This window comes from Merops nubicus, unplaced genomic scaffold (genome assembly GCF_000691845.1).
Source record: "Merops nubicus isolate BGI_N331 unplaced genomic scaffold, ASM69184v1 scaffold11659, whole genome shotgun sequence".
Lineage (NCBI taxonomy): Eukaryota > Metazoa > Chordata > Aves > Coraciiformes > Meropidae > Merops > Merops nubicus.
Genome location: NW_008630233.1, coordinates 26,831 through 47,646, shown reverse-complemented (window position 1 = coordinate 47,646; position 20,816 = coordinate 26,831). Strand labels below are relative to the sequence as shown.

At 44.0% G+C, this 20,816-nt stretch overlaps 2 protein-coding genes across 2 annotated transcripts in view; one reads left to right on the top strand and one right to left on the bottom strand.

Moving 5' to 3' along the window:
* THBS4 (thrombospondin 4) overlaps nucleotides 1–3,794 on the top strand; it is a gene marked incomplete at its 5' end in the record, with an annotated part of 34,817 nt that extends 31,023 nt beyond the window's left edge. The window contains 2 exons of the mRNA XM_008947218.1: nucleotides 1,510–1,649; nucleotides 3,568–3,794. Coding sequence (XP_008945466.1) covers nucleotides 1,510–1,649; nucleotides 3,568–3,629 — 202 coding nt within the window. The remainder of the gene's footprint in view (nucleotides 1–1,509; nucleotides 1,650–3,567) is intronic.
* Nucleotides 3,795–14,941: 11,147 nt separating this feature from the next.
* Nucleotides 14,942–20,816, bottom strand: part of SERINC5 (serine incorporator 5) — a 20,624-nt gene continuing 14,749 nt past the window's right edge. Inside the window, exons 7-11 of the mRNA XM_008947217.1 lie at nucleotides 19,667–19,793; nucleotides 17,991–18,057; nucleotides 16,206–16,245; nucleotides 15,407–15,554; nucleotides 14,942–15,099 (exon numbers count right to left, since the gene is read on the bottom strand). Of these exons, the coding sequence (XP_008945465.1) occupies nucleotides 14,952–15,099; nucleotides 15,407–15,554; nucleotides 16,206–16,245; nucleotides 17,991–18,057; nucleotides 19,667–19,793 (530 nt within the window). The 3' untranslated portion in view covers nucleotides 14,942–14,951. The remainder of the gene's footprint in view (nucleotides 15,100–15,406; nucleotides 15,555–16,205; nucleotides 16,246–17,990; nucleotides 18,058–19,666; nucleotides 19,794–20,816) is intronic.

Below are 20,816 nucleotides of genomic sequence, written 5' to 3'. Positions count from 1 at the left end.
GGAATTATAGACAACTTTTATGTTAAAATGCAAAGAATAAAGTGCTCTGGCATTATCAGCTCATGTTTACAACCTTATAGTAGAAGAGAAATACAGGTAAGTAATTTTTTCTTCAAGAAAGGACCACTCATCTATTGAGATGCAGTAACTTGATGGTATAATTATTCCACTTTTCTTGTGCAGAGCATCATCTTGAGCAATAGCTGGAGTGAGCATGTTTGATGTTATGCTAAAATGGGTTAAGAATATTTGTACTGTCCACTATTGTGTCCCAGCCACAGGGCAATAGTGAACAGATCTTGGGTGACAACCTTCTTTAGACCAAGCTGTTTGTGAAGTTGCCTCACGAGCAAACATCTGCCTGTGGTCACAGTCTGTCTAGCCAGCTGAATTAATGCCCCTGAAACTGGGAAAGGTAGCAAAGTCAGTGTCACAAAATCCTTCAAACCCTAAAGGCAGCCAGGCCTGAAGTGAACCTCTGCCAGCTCTGTCCACATTTCGCTGTGGTCTGTTTAGGCCAGATGCCACAGACCATAATGTCTCTACCAAAGGTTTTCTGAGGCTTCAAGGAAGCCCAGGAAAAAGTCACTTGAGCCAGTCTCTCCCACAGAAATCTGAAAGACAAGAAGTTCTATTCATTGTACAGATACTTCTGAACTGCCTTAGGAAATTGGGAAGTAAACTCAGGAACATAACAGGAACTGTTTGTGGTGTTTGTTTTTTTTTTCTTATTCTATGAAAAGGCACGGGAACTTCCTTTCCATTCACCACTTGATATTTTCTTGTGTGTCAGACTGGCAGTGTGCTCATCCAAACCAGGGCCCTGCAGGCCTATCATCCTCTGAGTTGAGTCCTTTACCCTGTACCCCAGATGCTGAGGGCTGGATGTGGGCAGCGCTGCAGCAGCTCGCTGTCTCCTGCTCAAGCCCTCAGCACAGGGCGCTGATGTCCCCAGAGCTAGCTGGGAATTTGCTGATGGATCTAACAAGAAGAAGCCAGATCATCCAAACTGTTCCTGGAGTTAATCATGTTCACATTTTTAAAGAAATCTCACAGTCAAGTTTAAGATTCCAAATGGTTTGTTTGAAACTTTGCCTGTTGGGGAAAAAAAAAAAAGTTTAGTTTCAAACTGTGTGAGACAATATCCATCTGGCTTGCTTCAGTTTTTTGAATCTGGTTCTCCCTGTCTCCTATAGCTATTGACTGTGCAAATTTTCAAGAGTTAAAGCCCTCAGCTTGACTGACTACAGGAAAAAAACACTCCAAGGCTTTTGAGGGATATGTAAAAAAAAAAAAAAAAAAAACCAACCACCAAACCACTCTTCCTGGCTCCTGCCAGTGTCCAGCATTGCTCCCATGCCCGGGATCCATCTTAACTGCTTCTCCTCTCCAGGGCCAGACAGGAGGATAGCGTTTCCAAGGCAGAGTCACTGTGGGTAACAGAATTACTCTTATGAATACTGCAGCCTTGGAAAAGACCTAACAGAGCCTCTGTTTGCTTTCATTAAGGGCAAGATTTTATGAAGGCTCTGACCTAGTGGCAGACTCCGGTGTAACTATAGACACCACGATGCGTGGAGGACGGCTTGGAGTTTTCTGCTTCTCTCAGGAAAACATTATTTGGTCCAACCTGAAATACCGCTGCAATGGTAACGTTGCTCCTCCATAACTGTCGTGAACCCCTGACCACGAGGAACTGCTGGCGCGGCGGTTGGGTTAAGCCAGTTTTCACCCTTTCCTTCTCATTTACAAGTTATGCACAGCTGTGAGACGCCTCCCCTGTCAGCAGCAGCAGCTGCAGCTCAGCCAGAGGGAACTCACACCTCACAGCCACTCCCGCCTGAGCAGTCACTCTGCTGCAGAGACTGTGCCCACAAAGCAGTGTGGCTGTCGTCAGAGAATTAGAACCTTTATGTGAAGCCTCGTGTGAGAGTTGTACACGCACAATATACGGAGGCTGTCATGTATGTAGGATGCCTTCAGCTCTGAATACAAGGTGATACCTGGAGAGACAGTGGGGTCAGTCACTAGGAGTCATTGTCACTTGTGTACCTGCTGGTTGCTCCTGCGTCTGGGAGGACAAGATCATAAGATGCCCCTCCTCCCACAAAAGAATCCTGCGCAGACTCTGTGAGAGTGTGCTGGCTCACTCCTCCTGGGGTTAGAGCTTTGCAGCTTGGCCCTGATTTCCCATTACATGGAATAACGCAAACCTTGGTCACTCACAGGAGCCCATCATGTCAGGGTACTTCTGCCCTGGCAGCAGTTTAGGTAGTTTGATGTGGGGCTCAGCATCAACCCCAACCTGACCACGGCAGCCTTAGGAAAATAAGTTATAAACCAAGTCCCCTTGCCTGCTTTCTGTGGATCAAAGAATCCTAGCCCAGGTCTGCAGTGGACGCAGCTGCTGCAGACCCTGGCTCTGTAGCTTGTTCCAGTGGTGGACTCTGGTTCTTGGGCACTCAGTACAACTAGGCTGCCTCTTGGAGGTCATGGTGAAATGGGAACTTATAGCTAGTGGTGCATACAATTAAAAATTACTTGTTAAGCGCTTCAAACAGTATGTGGTTTCCCAGAAAGCACGTTTCAAAGCTGCCATTGGAGTCATAGACACTTCCCTGGCAGTGGGCAGGCAGTGGCTTTGCTGCAGGCACTGCAGCAAGTCAATGAAACCCACTCAAAGAAGCCTCTGGAGTCCACAAGTATCCCTGCTTTTGTTTCACACAGGTTTCTACCTTTGCATAAAATGCTTTAAAAGTATTTTCAAGCCTCAAAAATAGAAGTGATCAACAAAAAGCAAAGGACTTATGCCTATTTTTTAGTATACTGTGTGTATTTATATAGTGACTTCCTTTTTTTTTTCATTTTAGTTACCTGTCGTACATCAGGGTGGAAATAATCAGAGTAAAGTTGTGGTTACCCAGTTGAGCTTCATTGTTGTGGCTCATCTTTGGCTGCAGCTTTAGCTCTGTGGCTCTCCAGATAAAATGTGCTGGGATCTGGCAAAGGCACACTACAAACTCAGCACTTCAGGCAGAACTGCAGCTACTCTTACGACATTGACCCATGTCCAACTCCCTGCGCCAGTTCTGGAGTTTGTCTTCCAGTTGCTGTTGGTGCTTGGGTCAATGTTTCCGTCCCTTCTTGTGATGTTGGAAACCATCACAGGGAAGTGGAATTAGGATACACGAGAAATAGACGCTGATACTGCAAATGTCTGAGGTGCAGGAGAAAGTCAAACACTTTTTCTCCTTTTCTGGTCAAGCATTTATTAATAAGCAGATGAGAGTGTAAGCAACACAGTTTTCAGGTGGAAAGGTAACTTGAAGATTGACAGTACTCTGTTATGGGCTGGTGCTCTAGCACTCACTGTCTTGTTGGCCTCTGTGCTTTTCAGTGCTGTACAGCTAAAGCTGAAACCATTCCCTGTTCATTCTTAATGTGTAAACAAAAGAGAAGGCATGTTACCTAAAAAAAAAAAAAGAAGTAGGTGGGTAATTCATTAATTTAAGCACTTCTTCATTTTGTCAGAAGAAACTAAGCTTTTGCTTACTTTCCTCTTTTCAGATACCATCCCAGAGGACTTTCAAGAATTTCAAGCTCAGCAGTTTGGCATTGGGGATATTTAAGAAGGAAAAGCAACTAACTAACATTGCTATTGCAAACAATAAACCAATATATTTTAAATTCTTATATGATTGTTGTAAGAGTGCCCACCGCAGCTTGTTCTCATTGATGTGACTATGTCAGACCTTTTTTATTTTTTTTGGATAAAAGTGAAAATAAAAAGGAGATAAAATAGATGGGGGCTTCACTTGTTTTCCCTTGTTTGCTCTAAAATCTAGGGAGCAGCATGCAATGGAGTGACACTTGCTTAAAGCATTCTCAGGATAAGTTTCAATCTATTGTCATTTTGGGTTTGGCATTAAACAGAGCGGGGAAGAAAGCTCAATGTCTGCAATATATCAGAAACAACAGGCTGCCTCCAGGCATGAAGTGGTTGGGAGCTGTCTGGCCAAGCCAAGGCCTTCTTAGTACCTTTCCTGTCCTGTCAGAGAACATTTTATCACCCTCAGAGCAGTTAACTCCTTTGAAGAGTTAGTTGCCTTTGGCAGACCTCCTCTAAGATCTCCATATTAGACCTCCCTGCCCTCCTACATACAGAAAACTGTGAGCAACACTATCAGATCCAGTAAAAGGCAAAAAGCTGGCTGCGGGGCATTGTAGTCTCATCTTGAGACTTGCACTGGACTAAACCAAACAAAAAAAAAAATGGAGATAAATGCAGAAACACCTACAGAGAGCAAGTAATCCTAACTTTGGCATAGCGACCTTGACAGGCTGGAGAGGAATCTAGTGAAGTTCAACAAGGGCAAGCACAGGGTCCTGCACCTGGGGAGGAATAACCCCATGCACTAGTAGAGTGTTGGCAAGGACCTGGGGGAGGACAGCATGTCAACCTTGAACCAGCATTGTGCTCTTGTAGCCAAGAAGGCCAATGGTGTCATGGGGTGCATTAAGAAGACTCTGACCAGAAGGTCAAGGGAGGATCTCGCCCCGCTCTGCCCTGGTGAGGCCACATCTGGAGCACTGTGTCCAGTGCTGGGTTTTGCAGTCCAACAGATGGCTCCAAAGATACTAGGGGACTGGAACAACTCTCCTAAAAAGAAAGGCTGAGAGACCTGAGGCTGTTTAGCCTGGAGAACAGTGAGAAGGGATCTTACCAATGCTTATCAATATCTAAAGTGTGGGTGTCAAGAGGATGGAGCCAGCGTCTTTTCAGTGGTGCCCAGTGACAGGACAAGGAGCAAGAGGCACAAATTGGAACAGAGGAAGTTTCATCTGAACCTGAGGCAAAACTTCGTGATTTTGAGGGTGACAGAGCACTGGAACAGGCTGCCCAGAGAGGTTGTGGAATCTTCTTCTCCAGATACTTTCAAAACCCACCTGAACGCGATCCTGTGTGACCTACTCTAGGGGAACCTGCTTCAGCAGTGGTGTTGGACTAGAGGATCTCCAGAAGTCTCTTCCAACGCCTACCATTCTCTGAATCTGTGATACACAAAGCCAGGCTTTGACCTGCTGTTCTCACTCAGAGCTGAGCTCTCTCAGCAAGTACTGCAATGTGGAAAGTAAGATACCAAGTTAAAAACCCAAACCACAGCATTAAGCGTTAGTAGCCATTAGGAAAGGACTAGAAGACAAATTTTAAAAACACTGCATCACAATGCGTTTTATAATTCAAAGTATAGAAGGGCGTTGGATCCTGTGTGCATTCCCACTAAATTCTTTTCAAAATGAGCTAAAAAAGGAAGGGCAAACAAGCTCCAAGGACAGCTGAGGAGAAGGATATTGCAGCCTATAGGATTCTTTGAAAAGGACAATGAGAAACAGTACTTCAGCCTGGGGGAAGGGAGAGGGAGGAAATACAGAGGGAAATACAGTGAGGGTTTTAAAAAGCAGAAGTAGCCCTGAGAAAATGAACAGCTCTTTCCCAGCACAAGAATACAGGGGAAATGCCGAGTTAAATTATCAGGTGAGAGTATCAAACAACAACAAAAAAGACGTTTCCTGTTCTCAACACGAGAAAAATACCCTTAAGGTTTATGATGCTGTAAAAGGCTTGAGCTAGAGAAAGAGTTTTTGCCACAGGCTTGTCCACCACTGCCAAGGCTCATGGGAGCAACGTGGCCCTGGGACCTGTCCCAGAAGGGATCCTGGAGTCCCACAGCAAAGAGCACGATGCGGGATTGTTCCTCTGGCACTTCATCGTGAAAGGTCCTCCAGTTTCTGTCTTTCTTTCCCCTTAGCTTCATCAAACCCAAATTCACTCACCAGGTTTTCAACAGAAGATTGAAAGGCTAGTTACTTCAGAGTAACACAGAGGTTATTGTCAAATTATGCTAAAGAGATGAAAAACCACAACCTTTTCTAGCTAAACAGAGTCTGTAACTGCAGTATTGTTAATTTATGAACTAAAACACAGCCCATGAAACAAATTGCGTCTTCCTTACCATGCATTTGCATGTCACTGGGTAGAGGGCCTTCTCCAGGAAGAACCCCTCTCTGGATGGGCTGGAGCCAGTCTGGGCAGAAGGCACACACACACACCCCCCCACACCCCCCCCCACACACACACCCTGTTGCTGCACCACAGCCAGGGCCTGCAGTGCACATGTTCTGCCCAAGTGGTCCCCTCACAGTGGATTCAACATGCCTGGTCCTCCCCGACCTGCCTGCAGCAGGTGCTGGCCAGAGCACAACAGCACACATCAGCTCCATCACAAAACATGACCACAGCCAGGTTCTGAACCCTTGCCAGTCTCCAAATCTCCACCCAGCCCTCCCACCTGCAGCCACAGGCTCTCCTCCTCCTCCAGTGTCTGGGAGGGAGCACCCTGGCTGGAACCAGTCTGCCACCTTTGAGCTTCCCTACTGTGAGGCTGTCTCCTGGTCTACACTGATCCTGCTGGCCACTGGAGGCTGGAAGAGGAGACAGAGGCTCTGGCTCTTGTGCTGTCAGAAGTAATGGCATGAAACTGAGTGTCTAGCCTCCTCCAACAGAATGCATACTGGCTTGCTCAACTGGTCACCACAGGAACCAGTCACTGCTCAGCCATGCAAAACTTCTCTTTCAGAAGGTGCTGTTGGGACTTCACAGCGGGGGGGGCTGGAGCTCACTGTATCTGTTGTTGATGCAGCAGCTGCTGGGTAGCTTGCAAGTTCAGGAACTGCCAAGTTTGGCTGTTGCAAAGATGTGCTCCAAGGTCACAGTCTGAGCTTGGGAAACCTCCTGCCCTTCACATTCCCACCAGGGAGTGTGCAGTGCCTGCGTGGAAGCGTTTAAACAAGCTCCTCTTGCAACACCACCTCTTTCTGGACTATTGTGCAACACAGATGCAGCTCCATGTGTGGCCTCTGGCACGTCAAGAAGCTGCAATCCCACATCTTTAAAACCTGACAGTTCAGTTCTCTCTTGCCCCCACCGCCTGCCCAGCCAGGCTGCACTCGGCTAGAGCAGCAGCTGCAACAGCTTTGGAGTTCTAATCCTGGGGCTCCTGCATCAGGGTTTAAGGTCTCACCAAAGGTTAAGTCGTTCCTGTGTGCTACAAACACCATGACAAACACACTTAAAATGCTTCTCTTCCCTAAAGACTGTCTCCTGGTTCGAAACACCCGCAGAGAACGCCCTGCCAGGGCGCTGCAGGGTGGGTGAAGGCAGGGGTGTGCAGATCAGTGGGAGGCTGCTGAGCAAAGGTGGCAGGCTCCTGCACACCCTCGGCACCACCAGGGCTGGCTCTCTGCCTTGCACCTCAGCCGAAGCGCAGAGCCTGCCAGCTGTGTGCCAGGAGGCACTCGTGCACCGGCGCTGCATGGAGCACAGCGGCCGCCACCAACCCCTTGAAACCGGGTCGGCAGATTCTCCCAGCCACAAGGGACTCGTGTCCTGGTGTGGGTCTGGTCAGGTCTACGGCACAGGTGCATCCAGTACTGGCAGGCAGATGATGAACCGGGACTCCAGAACTCAAACATGGATGGTGAGAAGCAGGGGACCAGGCAGGACCCATGGAGATACAGCACTTGTCCTGGTGCAGATCTGGGTGTCAGAGTCAGCAGCTGCCAACCCCATCATCTGGGCAAATGAAAAAAAAACGAAAACCCTGGAGATACATGGTTCCAACAACTGCACAGGCTCCAGTGCTATACTTGGACTGGAAAATATTTTGTTTGCAGTGTCAGAGGTATCTGACACATCTCAGAGAGCTGGATATCCAGAGCAGATGCCACAGACAAACGCATTCAACCTGCTGTCTTCTGCGATCATGCTCTAGACGAAAACCAAAATAACACAGGCAGCGAAGCCACGTAATATTCTACAGGCCAGCACTTTTTTTGTTAAGCAACATCCAAACGCAGTGAACAAAAAAGATCCACCAATTTACTTTTACTGGCTCAGTAACTACTTAGCTCATGTATCTATAAATGTTTAAAGTTTCTCATAGAATGACTGAATTTTTTAACATTTATGTACCACAACAACTCATTTCAAATGTAAGAAAAGCTTTATTGGTCCATTAAATCTATAACAATACATTCACCCAGTATACAAAAGGAAGTGTGCATAAAAACCATTAACATGCTGTAAAAAGGGAAAGCTGTTGGCTATTTTAAAATTAAGAACTTACAATTCTGAAATCTTTACCAATTCTTAAAAGTCAAAGTGTTACAGTTAATACAGATCACAACACTTACAAAAAAAAAGTTAAATAAACTAGCAAACCCTCCACTTCACTGCGCTACAGCTTAATAAAATAAAACCACACATACACACCAAAAAGTTCCCTTGAGATATTAATAACCTTGAAAAAGACTAATTAAAATCCCCTTATCATTAAGAAAAAGTGTTTACATTTTGACTACTTTGCATCCAGTTTTCTAACATGGCATATAAGAGACTGAACACCACTAATTGGTGGTAAACAAAAAGCAGACAGTGAACTCTCATGTTCCTAGTAAATATTTCCTCAGCTTGTACATGACAAGCTGAACAATTTTCTCCGAAAATTAATTATCCTCACTTTAAATTCGTATGGATGTCCAATGACACCTAAGCACCCGGACACATATCAGTACAAGGACAGATAAAGCTATGGTATGAGTAACAAGATATTATTTCCCCACAGCTTTCCAAAATTCTTCTTGGCTTTGCACTGAGCTCCTTTGGCAAAAGTGCAGGTGCTGTGCCGCACCCCATGGCTCTGGTGAGCAAAAGCCCTGGAAGGCGTAAGCTGCTGGAGCAGTTTCAAAGCTGACAACCATGGCTCTGAAGAAATCTGTGCACATAGCTGTACATTATGGCTTTGGGAGCTATCGGAGACTGGCGGCAAACTGGGGTAAGCCAACGTGGCCTGTATCTGAGATAAATTCCAACTTTTAAAAAATGACATTATTGAACGGGTATGGAGTGGGTTGAAACCAGGTTTGTGAAAACAAAACCAAACCAAAGCTGGATTAAGGCCTACTTGAAACTGTATACAGAGTTTCTTCAGGCATTGGAAAGCAGTCACCACGCCAGTCTCCCGAAGTATCTACTGCGAACCCTGTGCAGCGTGTCTGCATCCCCACCCTGGGGCAGGCACTCGGGCATTCTGCCATCAGGACACTGAAAACGCAGAGACACACCAGTTCCCAAGCTGCATAACCTGTTACGAGTACAAAAAGCCAAAGCTTTCTGAGCACTTGACCCCTGGCACTGCCTTGTACAGTCATGTGAAATGCTCAGTTCAAACTACTGTTTACAGAATTGAAAACACAAAGTAAAATGTCATGGCGCCAATTAGGTGTTTTCCTCCCACAAGAACTTGTAGGCCACTTCAGAAAACAAAGAAGCAGTTTTCACAGAGGAAAAATGATCCACAGAATAAACTATGATCCTTTACTTTGCTTCAACACTGCAGGTTGTCCTGCTATAAAAAGAAAAGGATCGACAAGAGCTGGCAAAGAAGTCTTTTCTAGTTTATAGCACCAAAGACATCACATTTGACAGGAAGCAGAAAGGGAGGGGAGCAAGCTTACAATGCAAGGATAAAATCCAAGCTTACAATCCAAGGATTAAAAGGCAAATAAAATGAGGAGAAACAGCCTGCAAGCACAACACATTGCTTCTAAAGCTCTGAAAGAAAAATGAGGGCAAAATTCTAGCTGCAGATGATCTCTCTCATCTAGCCGTGCAGGTACAGTCTCATGGTATTTTGCTTCTTCAGCTTGATATAGGAAAAAACCTAACAATTTATAGTATAAAAAATTTATAGCGCATTTTAAAAGCAGTCAGTGGATTATTTTATTACCAATCTGTTCAGAGATCCCCATGATACTGTGGGCTGCTAGTCAAGGTTTGAACAGCACTCTCTTGAGTTCCCACATTTTCCTGATGCATCGGTCAAAACCAAAGAATGGATAAAAATCAGCGTTTTCCAAGTGCAACAGTTGCTTCATTAATAGCAACGTCCTAGGCCAGAAATGGCTGCACCAGCGGCTGATGAAGCAGTTTCACGTGCATAGTTTGTAACTTCAAAGCGCTTCTAGATTTGTAAGAAGGTGCTAAAACACAAAATAAATAAATAAATAGACATGCAGTGTTTATGATTCTGCGAGGGGATAAGCCCTCTCTCTGGACTACATATACATTAGCAACACTGAACGACCCGTTTCAGACCAAAATGGCCCTACCCAGCCAGGATTAACCAAATTAGGTGGGCAAGCACAAGCTTTCTGAACCTCATGGAAATACTTGACATAAAAAGCTATGAGTATTACAAATGCTGAATAATAGAATTTTGGGGTTGGAAGGAACCTTTCAAAGGCTATCCAGTCCAAACCCCTTGCAGTGAGACGAGACGTCTTCAACTAGACTAGGTTGCGCAGAGCCCCATCCAACCTGACCTGATAAGTTTCCAGGGATGGGGCATCTACCACTCCCTGGGCAACCTGTTCCACTATTTCACCACCCTCACTGTAAAAAATGTCTCTCTTATATCTAGTCTAAATCTCCCCGCTTTTAGTTCAAAACCATTACCCCTTGCCCTGTTACAACAGGCCCTGCTAAAAACCCTGTCCCCTTCTTTCTTATAGGACCCCTTTTCACCATGGAAAGGCTCCTCAGAGCCTTCTTTTCTCCAGGCTGAGCAACCCCAACTCTCTCAGCCTGTCCTCACAGGGGGGGGTTTTCCAGCCCTCCGGTCACTTTTGTGGCCCTCCTCTGGACCCCCTCCAACAGGTCCATGTCTCTCTTGTGCTGAGAACTCCAGAGCTGCATGCAGTACTCCAGGTGAGGTCTCAGGAGAGCAGAGCAGGAGAGGGGCAGAATCACCTCCCTGGACCTGCTGGCCACGCTTCTTTGGATGCAGCCCAGGATGCAGTTGGGCCTTCTGTGCTACGAGCGCACATTGCCGGCTCACGTCCAGCTTCTCCTCCACCAGTGCCCCCAGACAGCCCAGCAGGGCTGCTCTCAACCCCTTCGTCCCCCGGCCTGTATTGATAACCAGGGGTTGCCCTGACCCAGGTGCAGGACCTCGCACTTGGTCTGGTTGAACCTCATGAGACTCACATGGACACTTCTCAAGCCTGCCCAGCTCCCTCAGGGTGACATCCCATCCCTCTGGCATGTCAACTGAACCACTCAGCTTGGTGTTACTTGCAAACTTGCAGAGGGTGCACTTGATCCCACTCTCTATGTCACTGATGAAGATATAAAACAGCACTAGTCCCCATACAGACCCTTGAGGGACAACATGTAGCAACTCTGATGTACGATCACAGTGGAGTTCCTTATCTGGCACCCAGCTGCAGGGCTGCCTTCATGCTTTGAGGAGCTGGGTGGTAAACGGTAAACAGGCATATCCACCTGCTTTCCACACATTCTTAGTAAAGTTTTATGGTCTCATCTGTTACTCTAGCTACTTAGAGACTTGCTCTCTGAGTACATCCTATTGATTTTAACCCAAACAAGAACCAATCATGATTGTGCCTCTTGGTTGCCTTCATGAGAAAAACTAAAACTGTTCCAGTCTCGAATGGCAGCGCAGAACATCATTAAAATTATTTCACCTTCCTAGCAGAACTAATGCCTGCCAACATGGTATGCTCCTCCAAAAGTCCTTCAAATGACAGCATTAGTTCAAGTTTAACTAGAGGAAACTTAGTACAGGACATGTTCTCTAGTCTTCCTGTCTTTGTAACAATAGCTTTCTCATTTCACACAGCCCCAAAATATTAGGAGCCAGAAATGCTGCCTCATGGTTGCCCAGGAACAAATTCAATGAACAGTTGTGGCCCAAACCAGGATAGATATCACACAGCTAACCACCTCACGCTGAGCAGTCACCTGCACTTTCAGCTATGGGGAGAGAAAGTTAGCTGTTTACAGTTTAAATGCAACTGGAAGCAACAACTGCTCATTTATTTACAAAAGCATCAGGCTATTTGTGAGTTCTCTGACTTCACCTTCCAATGCACAGTAATATTTGAATCAGTCTCATCCCCAGAGGTTTATGCAGCAGAGACTACCTAGTCTTCCACATGCAGCAAGGGTTTGACAGTGTCTGCCTTGTACACGCTGGTGTATTGTGCAAGGCAGCATCACCCAGTCACAAGCTCAGTTCAGGTTTCCCAGTTCAAGTGCCAACTGAATTATCAGATACGACAGCAGTAGGTAGGAAGGCACTTCTTAAAAAGGTTTTAAAAGCCCGTCTGCATGATCTTTTTGGAATCTGTGAACTGTTTGAATCCTTGACCCCTGCTGAAGATTTTATTAAGTGGTTGCACACGGAAGTTCACAGTATAGATTTTATAGCAAACACTATGGCTGCAGCATTTGCCTGGCCAGCGGGAAGCCATGCTGCACTGAGGAACTGGAGGCTCTGCACATCCAGGTGCCACCAGTTACCGGTTCCTTAGAGAGGCCCACAGGTCCACAGTACAACAGATATGGCACTAGAAGGCATTTCCTGTGAGCCTCTATACTTCAGGAAACAGCATTCGCCAAGGCAGGAACAAGAGCCTGGACTATCTCAGCTGCAGCTCACAGCTCCAGCACTGGATCAAGACTGTCAGAATAGCTGCTATGAGTTAGGTGGGACAACTGTTAGTCATCATGCACAGCCCATAAGCTCATATCTTAGAGATGGGACAGATAAAGGCTTCTAGATTGTGAATGCATTAACAAAGGCCTTTTTCTGGTGCAGAATGATCTGTGTGGCTAGACTCTAAATGCAGGCAGAGACATACTGACGGGCCCCCATGCTAGCAGAACTCTTGGTGAGATCACAACCTCTCAGCAGAAGAAAAGGGAAAGGAAAAAACCTGCCTCCCTCTCCAGAGCTATTTTTTGCTTTTCTAACTCAACGTCAAAGCAAAGTTCCAACTGCTTTTTTCCCCCCAAGGAACAAACAAAGAGAAAAGCAGCAACAATCACCTCTGGATAGACTCCTCCTTCCTTCAGGTCTTATGACAGATGTATTTTGAGGCTCCTAATCACTGGGGTAGCTGGTATAAGCATACAGGATTGTAGACCTGTAGATTTTGACTGAGATGAGAGTGCATGGGGTTGGGAAGATCACACCCCTGGCAAGCTCCAAGCAGGACAGAAGCCCCAGAATTGCAACAAGGCAACTAAAAATGGTAATGAAAACAAGAGCAGAACTGAGATCTGTTCCGTTGGGATTACTCACCAGGTGTGCATTACCCATCAACTATTACAACAGAACAAATAAGGCATGCAAATATTTTGGCCATCTCATTGGCCTCTGTGTTGTGCTTTTCTTTGTTTTGCAGAAAGCATTGGGTGAAGATTTAAGGCTCAATTATATTTAAAAAAAGAACTGCTAAATTAGTTGATTTTGTTTATATCCTGCATATTTCACATTGCATGTGCAAGAGGGAGAGAGAAGACAAAAACTCTGGGACAAGGATAAGTCATAAATTCATCCCACTAGACTGTAGTTAACCATAGCGGGTTCAATCTTATTCAGCATTTAGGGCATCTGGGCTGTTGTTCTACCACCAAATTATCTGCTTAAAGCAAATAAAAATTACATGGTAGGGTTTCATATTGTCAAGGCAGTCATTTGTACTAAGGCAGCTGCTGTTATATTTCTGTCTTCTGGTTTTGTTTTTCTGACTGCTTACCCCACTGCTTGGGATAGGAATTCACCAAAAGAGGTCTAGTCTCCAGTAATAGTTTGGTTGGCTAAGTCCCATCTCTACAGCAAAACTAACATCAACAGTATAAAAATACAGCAGTTAGAAAGAGTACTTTCCAACCAACACACAGGCAGAAAAGGAAGATGACACACTATATCCCTTTTCTAACCATCAATGCATTTAAAATATTATAAAATTAGTAATGGAAACAGAATTGAAGATCCAGGGAGAGCTTCAGAAACAAGTTGAAACAGCAGGGTAGAAAAGTAAATGAGCACTCCACTTTTAAATTTAACAGCAACTGGCAGTGCTCTTATAATTAGCATTTTCTCAACAGCAAACATTCTGAATGAAGAATGTACCGTATCTTAAACCCCTGTGCAGTACACAAAACTTGCAGCTTAAGTGAGCTGGCAAAGAAGTTGGACAGAATTCAGACTTTAAGAATTTATGTGTAGAAATACGCTTCTGTTAAAAACTGGACCAGATCTGAACTGCATAAAATATTCAGGTGCCTTTTAAAGTTATAACAGAATAAATACTCTATTATCATTGGTAACATTCCTTTCTCAATCTAGGTATACAATAACTTAATATATTTAACATTTAAGATAAACAATTTTTAGTAGGTGCTTTGGCAGTCAAATTCTTACATAGTCTCTATAGAAATGTTTAGTTATGTTTTTGGAAAAAAAAAATCTGGATACTACTTGCAAGGATTATATGCTGTACCAAACAGCAATCCAAATCATCACTGCAAACTGTAAAAGACACAGTTAATAAGAGAGTGTAAGAAGGCATGCGTATTTGCTAGCAGACATCCAACAATCATAGGAAGGAAGAAGGTACATCTGCACCATGATTTCTTTTTTTTCTTCCCAATGAAGCCAGAGAAAGATTGTCAGTTATTTGAAAAGCATTTCACTTATTCAAGTTTGCAACAACTGTGTTTGTTTCCTACACTCCACACATCAGTGTTATAAAGGCTCGTAACATATTTGTTCTCTTGGGCAATGCTTGTTCATGACAATTAAAACAGGTAAAAAAGTTTGCAATCATTTGTTTAGTCTGACTATAAAGTTACTCACTGGTACATTATGATAAGTAGACAATAGGTCTTTCCTCATTATAAAATTACTCTTGTATTTTACTTGTAACAGAAGGTGGGGTGGGACAAGGGGGGAGGTGTATATGGAGGTGGGGTTGAAGGGGTGAGAAAAGAGAAAAACACAAAAGGACCTTCTGAGTGTTCACACTGAGAACTCTCTGGTTGGGCAACACAGTGGAGCAATAAGAGTCCATAAGTACAGACAGACACAAACCCAGCAGGAAACCATCTTAATCCAGAAGATGGACCACGTTCCGGTGAAGAATTTTTCAATCTGAGCACTTTCGTAACTGTTAAGGAGGGAAAAAAAAAAAAAAAAAAGGCAACAATAAATTCACTATTCACATCTCAGACTGCAGTACCCTGTTTTACCAGGTGGGTCACAGACTTCCATTAGGTTAACCTTGATGAGAAGCACAGGAGGGCAGCCCTTTATAGAGCAAGACCTTGCAAAAAAACCACCCAGGAAAGACTTGCAATGACTGTTCCAGCTTCTTATTTAAGGAGTGGAGCTGCACTAATGGCAGAAGCTACCACTCGCATCTCCCCTCTCAAAGCAGAGACAGTAATTTTTCAGCTTTAAAGAAATGCACTTACTGGAACCAATGAGTCACTGTCATCATCACGTAGAGCGAAGCCAAGAAGAAAACGAAGTGGAAGTAGGCGTAGCTGTACACCGTGCCTTTCTTCTCGTCGTAAATCACAGCCTGGCCTCCCCTTTTTTCAGTGTGCTCTTCAGAATCGGCTGTAAGAGGGAGGAAAAGAGAAAACTTTTGCAAATTTAGTCAGAACTGAAAACAACAGCTGGCTTCAAGAAGAACACAGCAAAACATCTACGATGTGATTTGGGAAACCTGATACAGAGCAACACTTGAGCATTTCCTTGACCTAAGGGCACAGGCCTAAGCCTTTAGTAAAAGAAACTGGACTGCCACTAAAATCCTGCCTTTTACCAGTTTGCTGGCCTAGTGGCTAGTTTTTAAGCATCTGGGCCATTTAAATTGCTCTACCTGTAAGAGCAAGTCTAAACTGATCACTTTGACTGTACCAGGTCTGCACACAGGACACTCCCTTCCTAATTCACTCCTCAACTGTTTCTGAACCAAAAATCCAGCAGTCACACCCACGGGGATCCAAAGAGCTGAGATTACTCTTTGTATGCTGCAGTACTGAAATGTCGTTTAGGTAATTATTAACTAGCCTGTTGTTTTAAAATGGTATTGCTACATCTCTTGCTTCCTTCTGTAGCCTAGCTTTGAGCACTCCAGCTGCTTCTGTTTGATATGGGGCAGAACCAAGACACAAGGAGCCCTCCAAGTATAGCTGTGTCCTTACTCTCTTGGCTTTGGTCTGAAAGTCACAAATGAGGTGAATTGTGCAGTGAAAATGTAATTACCGTCTCCGTCAGGCACGCAGCAAAAGCAGCAACGCGCTACCTGGGGACAGACAAGAAAGAGGGTTAGGAGTCTGTGCTGCAGCAAAGAAGCAGAACAGCTAGTGAAGGAAAGCCTGTTAAGTCAATGTTACAGATACTAATTTAGAAAAATCTGGTTTATATTTCCAACAAGGACAAAACTCAAATTACCATTTGCCTAGTAGCTCATAACAACAGTTTCTAAGCTTTGGAAAAACCTACTCAGTAAGATTTGGAGCATATTAACCATTCTTTAAGAATTACTCTACCCATTTCATATAACTTAAGGTCAAACACTGGTGCAAATAATCATGAAAAAATGGTGGAAAAGCCACAGTAAAGTGGCTGCACATTACTAGCTCCAAGGGTATTTACCTAGTCAGACATGCATCTATGTGATTTTTATGTTAAAAAATTCTCTACTGAAACGAAAGTATGAGGAACTTTTAAAACCATGCTACTCAGGTTGGAAACTACAATTGCACAAGCATAAGTCAGAAATGTACTTATCTGTGCAAGATTTTACTGAAAGAGAGCCACAATAAGTACAAGCAGAATGACTAAAAGCAGAAAGCTGCTTCTGTTCCTTTATTTAAATTATTTTATTTTTTAACTGACAGAAAAAGGAAAACTTTTTTGACACTTTGTGTAGAGTGTTAATGTAAACAAGAAAAGCCTGCTGATCATTCAATATATATGTAAAAATTGCACTTTCTGCACCAGACCACAGTACAAGTAAGCACTTTCTGTAGTGCATCACTAGCATTATCTGTTCTGATAAAGTCCTACTCTGGGATTTATTTTCATTCTGATCTGATGAAGACAATGAACCCTGTTAGGAAAATTCTCTTCCCTAACTATGGTATCAGTCAGCCTCTACAGTATGCAAGTGTATGAACTTTGTTAACATATATTAGTTCACAGTACACACTATAACGTAATGAGGCAGCAGAGTTTTACTGGAGACTTTGGTATTGTTCATGCTTAAGTAAAATAAACTGAAGGACAGCTTTTAAGGTAAAGCATCCACCAGAAAAATCAAATGTCAGCTTTTACCTTGTGTATCCATGATTGCATGTGCTCACTGGGTTCATAAATTCATGAAAAGCCAAAAAGCTCATTCTTTTTTAAGAGACTGGTTGAGCATTTAAATAAAACCCTTACTCCGTATCTTTTTCTACTGCTGAGCCAAGCCCTGTCTGCAGTGCCAGCCTGAGCTCCCTCCGGGCTGCACTCACGTTCTGAAGCAAGTTCTGGGATCCTCAAACTTTTTAATCAGTTGCAATTAAGTCCTTGCCCACCAATGAGCAGCGCTGGCACAGACACCGGCAGCCGCTGGTGACTCTCAGAATTTGGGATGATAGTCAGTTGCTATGAGAACAAAGGCAACCAGGACTGAAAACACACACGAACACCTCCACTACTTTTTCTGATAGCTTCCCAGCAGACTTCTCCTTTAAATGAGAGGACATGAGCTTCTGTGGAGCACAACATTTACAGGAAGTCTGTAAGTTGTTTAATAAACTCCAAGAGCAACAAATTATTTCAGTACATAAAGGCACCTCCAAGGAACCAGCAAGAACAGCAGAAGGGCCAATGTCGACCACTGTTCTGATAAGTCCATACCCAGAGGCACATGGCACAGTATGCTAGAAAAAAAAAGCCTTTTTTTTCATCTAATCACAGATTACTTAGCTGTGAAAACAAACAAGAAAAGCACATGAGGAAATCTGCACAGATATCCTGTAGCAGGGAGCAGAAACTCACTTCAGTTTCAGGTGTTGCATATATTCCCCTCAGCGCTTCTGAGCTTGCACGTGTTGTTGAGGTCAAACTAGGAGCAAAAGAAGACAGTGTCAGAACCCTCACCATAAGTACTATCCCAGCAAGGTGATTTTTCAACACCACAGCAAACACAAAATGGTCTGCTCCCATGCCTAAGCTAGGCATGTGCCCAGATGTAGCATCAAACGCTAAGCATGTGAGAACTTTGCTTTGCACAAGTAGGTATCAGCCTGATGGCCAGCCACTGGCCAACGCAGGCTAATTCACAAGCTTGAAAGTAGGTCACTCCTGAAAAGTGATGAACTCATCACCATCAGACAGCTGCAAACACCTTAAGCACTCCAATTTGAATTTCTGAAGGGATCTCTGCAGTGCAAAACCAATACTTGCACATTAACTTCACAGCCACCACTGTGGCTCAGTTTTTCTGTAAAGGCTTTGCCAGCCATGCAGCATGTCCCTGGTCACAGTCAGTTTTCAGAAGTAAATGACCAGCCACTACTGTCAGTGTACCAGTGCTCAGAATCCTTTCTAGTTTCTTCTGATTAGAAAAGTTTATTGCCCAGTCTCCCCCTTTCAGAATGCATAACACGACCTTCTTATTACCCACAGGGAGACTGATGTTAATGCTCTGCTGTTCACAATGAGCCTTAGTAAGCAACACTTCAAAACATTCCCTTCAAAGGGCTTTTTATCTCCCCAGCTACCTGGTCCCCTTTCCCTGCAGGCTATGTGAAGGTTGTCTGCATTCCTGAAACACCTTCCTGAGGCACTGGAAACACTGTTCTAATGTGAACTAGATCCATGATGCATGAGATACATATATTTGGTATCAGAATAAACGGAACACACATACTTGGTAGCAGAAGAATAGCTATGCTACCTCTTCTGAAAGTCTCTTGTTTTCTCTTCAAAATTATGAGGGAGTTTCAACATATGAGTTTTGAAGGGGACCAGTTCAGAAGCAGAACCTGCTCAAAACCCTGCAGCACACAGGCAGTGCTGTCTCATGGCAACCCACACAGCCAAAACAAGAGATACACCACCTTTCAATGATCAGCAACTTCCCTCTTCCCCACCCTGAAGCATGATGTGTGAGCTGCAATAACACAAGGTCGGCATCACAACTATATGGGTACAAACCTTTTTTTTTACAGCAGGAGATCACAGGCAAATCCTGATGGCAGTACTGCACTCATCATTTGTTCAAAGGCAGCCCTAAATCCTCCCAAAACAGTTTTTCTTGTTTTAAAGACCATCAAGGAACAGTTGTAGCCTCTGCCAAGAGGCTACAGAAATTTCAGATATTTTTTTAAATGGACATAACTGCATAGTTTTTCTTACAGAAAGAATAAATAGCGTAAAAGCACCCTGAGTCTGCTTTGGATCATGAGCAGCTGGCAATTTTTTCCTTCCACCTCTAGGTGTAAATTGCTCTATTTGCCTTTAATGAAATATATTTGTTTCAAAAATTATATTATCCTGTTGAACCTAAAACACCTAACCATTCTGAAACTGGAAGAGAATATGAACTTTCCAGCTCAGTTGTATCCTACTACTGCCCATTACTTTGTCTGCATGAGGCCCACTGTAAGCCTTCACTAGTTGGACCACCACACTGGATTTACAGGGAGGTAACTTCAAACCCCCAGACTTACCAGGAATATAAAATGCAGCCAAACAAAATGGTAGTACCTAAGCCAGTAACCAGGTTTTCATCTCTGTGCAGGCCTTGACTGAATTCAGGTACACAGATTGTGATGTTCCGATTGTTTTCATCCAGGACTTCACAAAACAAAACAAACAAAAGAGCAGTTAGCAGGGCTCATTTCACTGCCTTTCAAAGTCATCTTCAGAATGAAAGTTTTCAGTGAAATATTTTTACTACTTCAGACAGTAGGCAGGTATATTTCAATTGTGTCTCTATCTTCTCAAAAGATCATCCAGAAAATCCAGAAAAAAAGTCTGTAAATCTGACCTGGCAGATTCTGCCTTTTAGGCAAAACAAAAATGCAGCTTAGTATGGTACTAAAAGGACTCGTTTAATCAAAGCAAACAAACAAGGAAAAAGACTGTTGGGTGAACTGAGAAATTAAAAGTTGGAAGTTTGCCAACACTTCACCCAAGACTACTGAGTTATGTAAAACCAGGAGGTACAGACATGAGATGATAAATTTCTTTGACAGCCAGGGTGCCTTGAGGACAACTATGAAATTCATACTCAGTACAAAAAGGTGGTACATAGTTGCTCTGTTCTGAAACCAATATATAGAAGACCAAAAACCAGGAGATGTGCCCATTACGTCCAAGATTTTATCTTAATATCTAAGCAAATACTACTTGTAGGTCCCTGAAATAAAACCATTTCAGTCCTTTATGTTCCGAGACACATCTAGCTTTTGGAGTCTGTCTGGAGGCAAGGCAAGGCAAGGCAGAGTAGCAGCCTCCAGTATCACATCAAAGCAGATTACAGCTGCACCTTATCTCAAATCAACAGCTTTTTGAGCCAATGCTGTTTTAAGCAAACTGTTCCCATCTTTTTCCTTCCAGCTGCTTCACACTGCATCCCCATTGGGACAGCACAACTGTTTGTAGGGGCAGAGGACAAAATGAAGCGAAGGCTACACCCAGGTTAAAAATAAACTCAAAATCAGTGCCCTGAGCTGGTGTGGTAGGACTATGCATGGCCCTGCAGGGCTGCACAGCTTTACTAGCACACAGCAGGGACAGCGGGTTGCTGGGAGCAATAGACGGGATGACAAGCCCTTATGGAACACCTTAAGATGTGCAGAATCCAATCCCTCACCT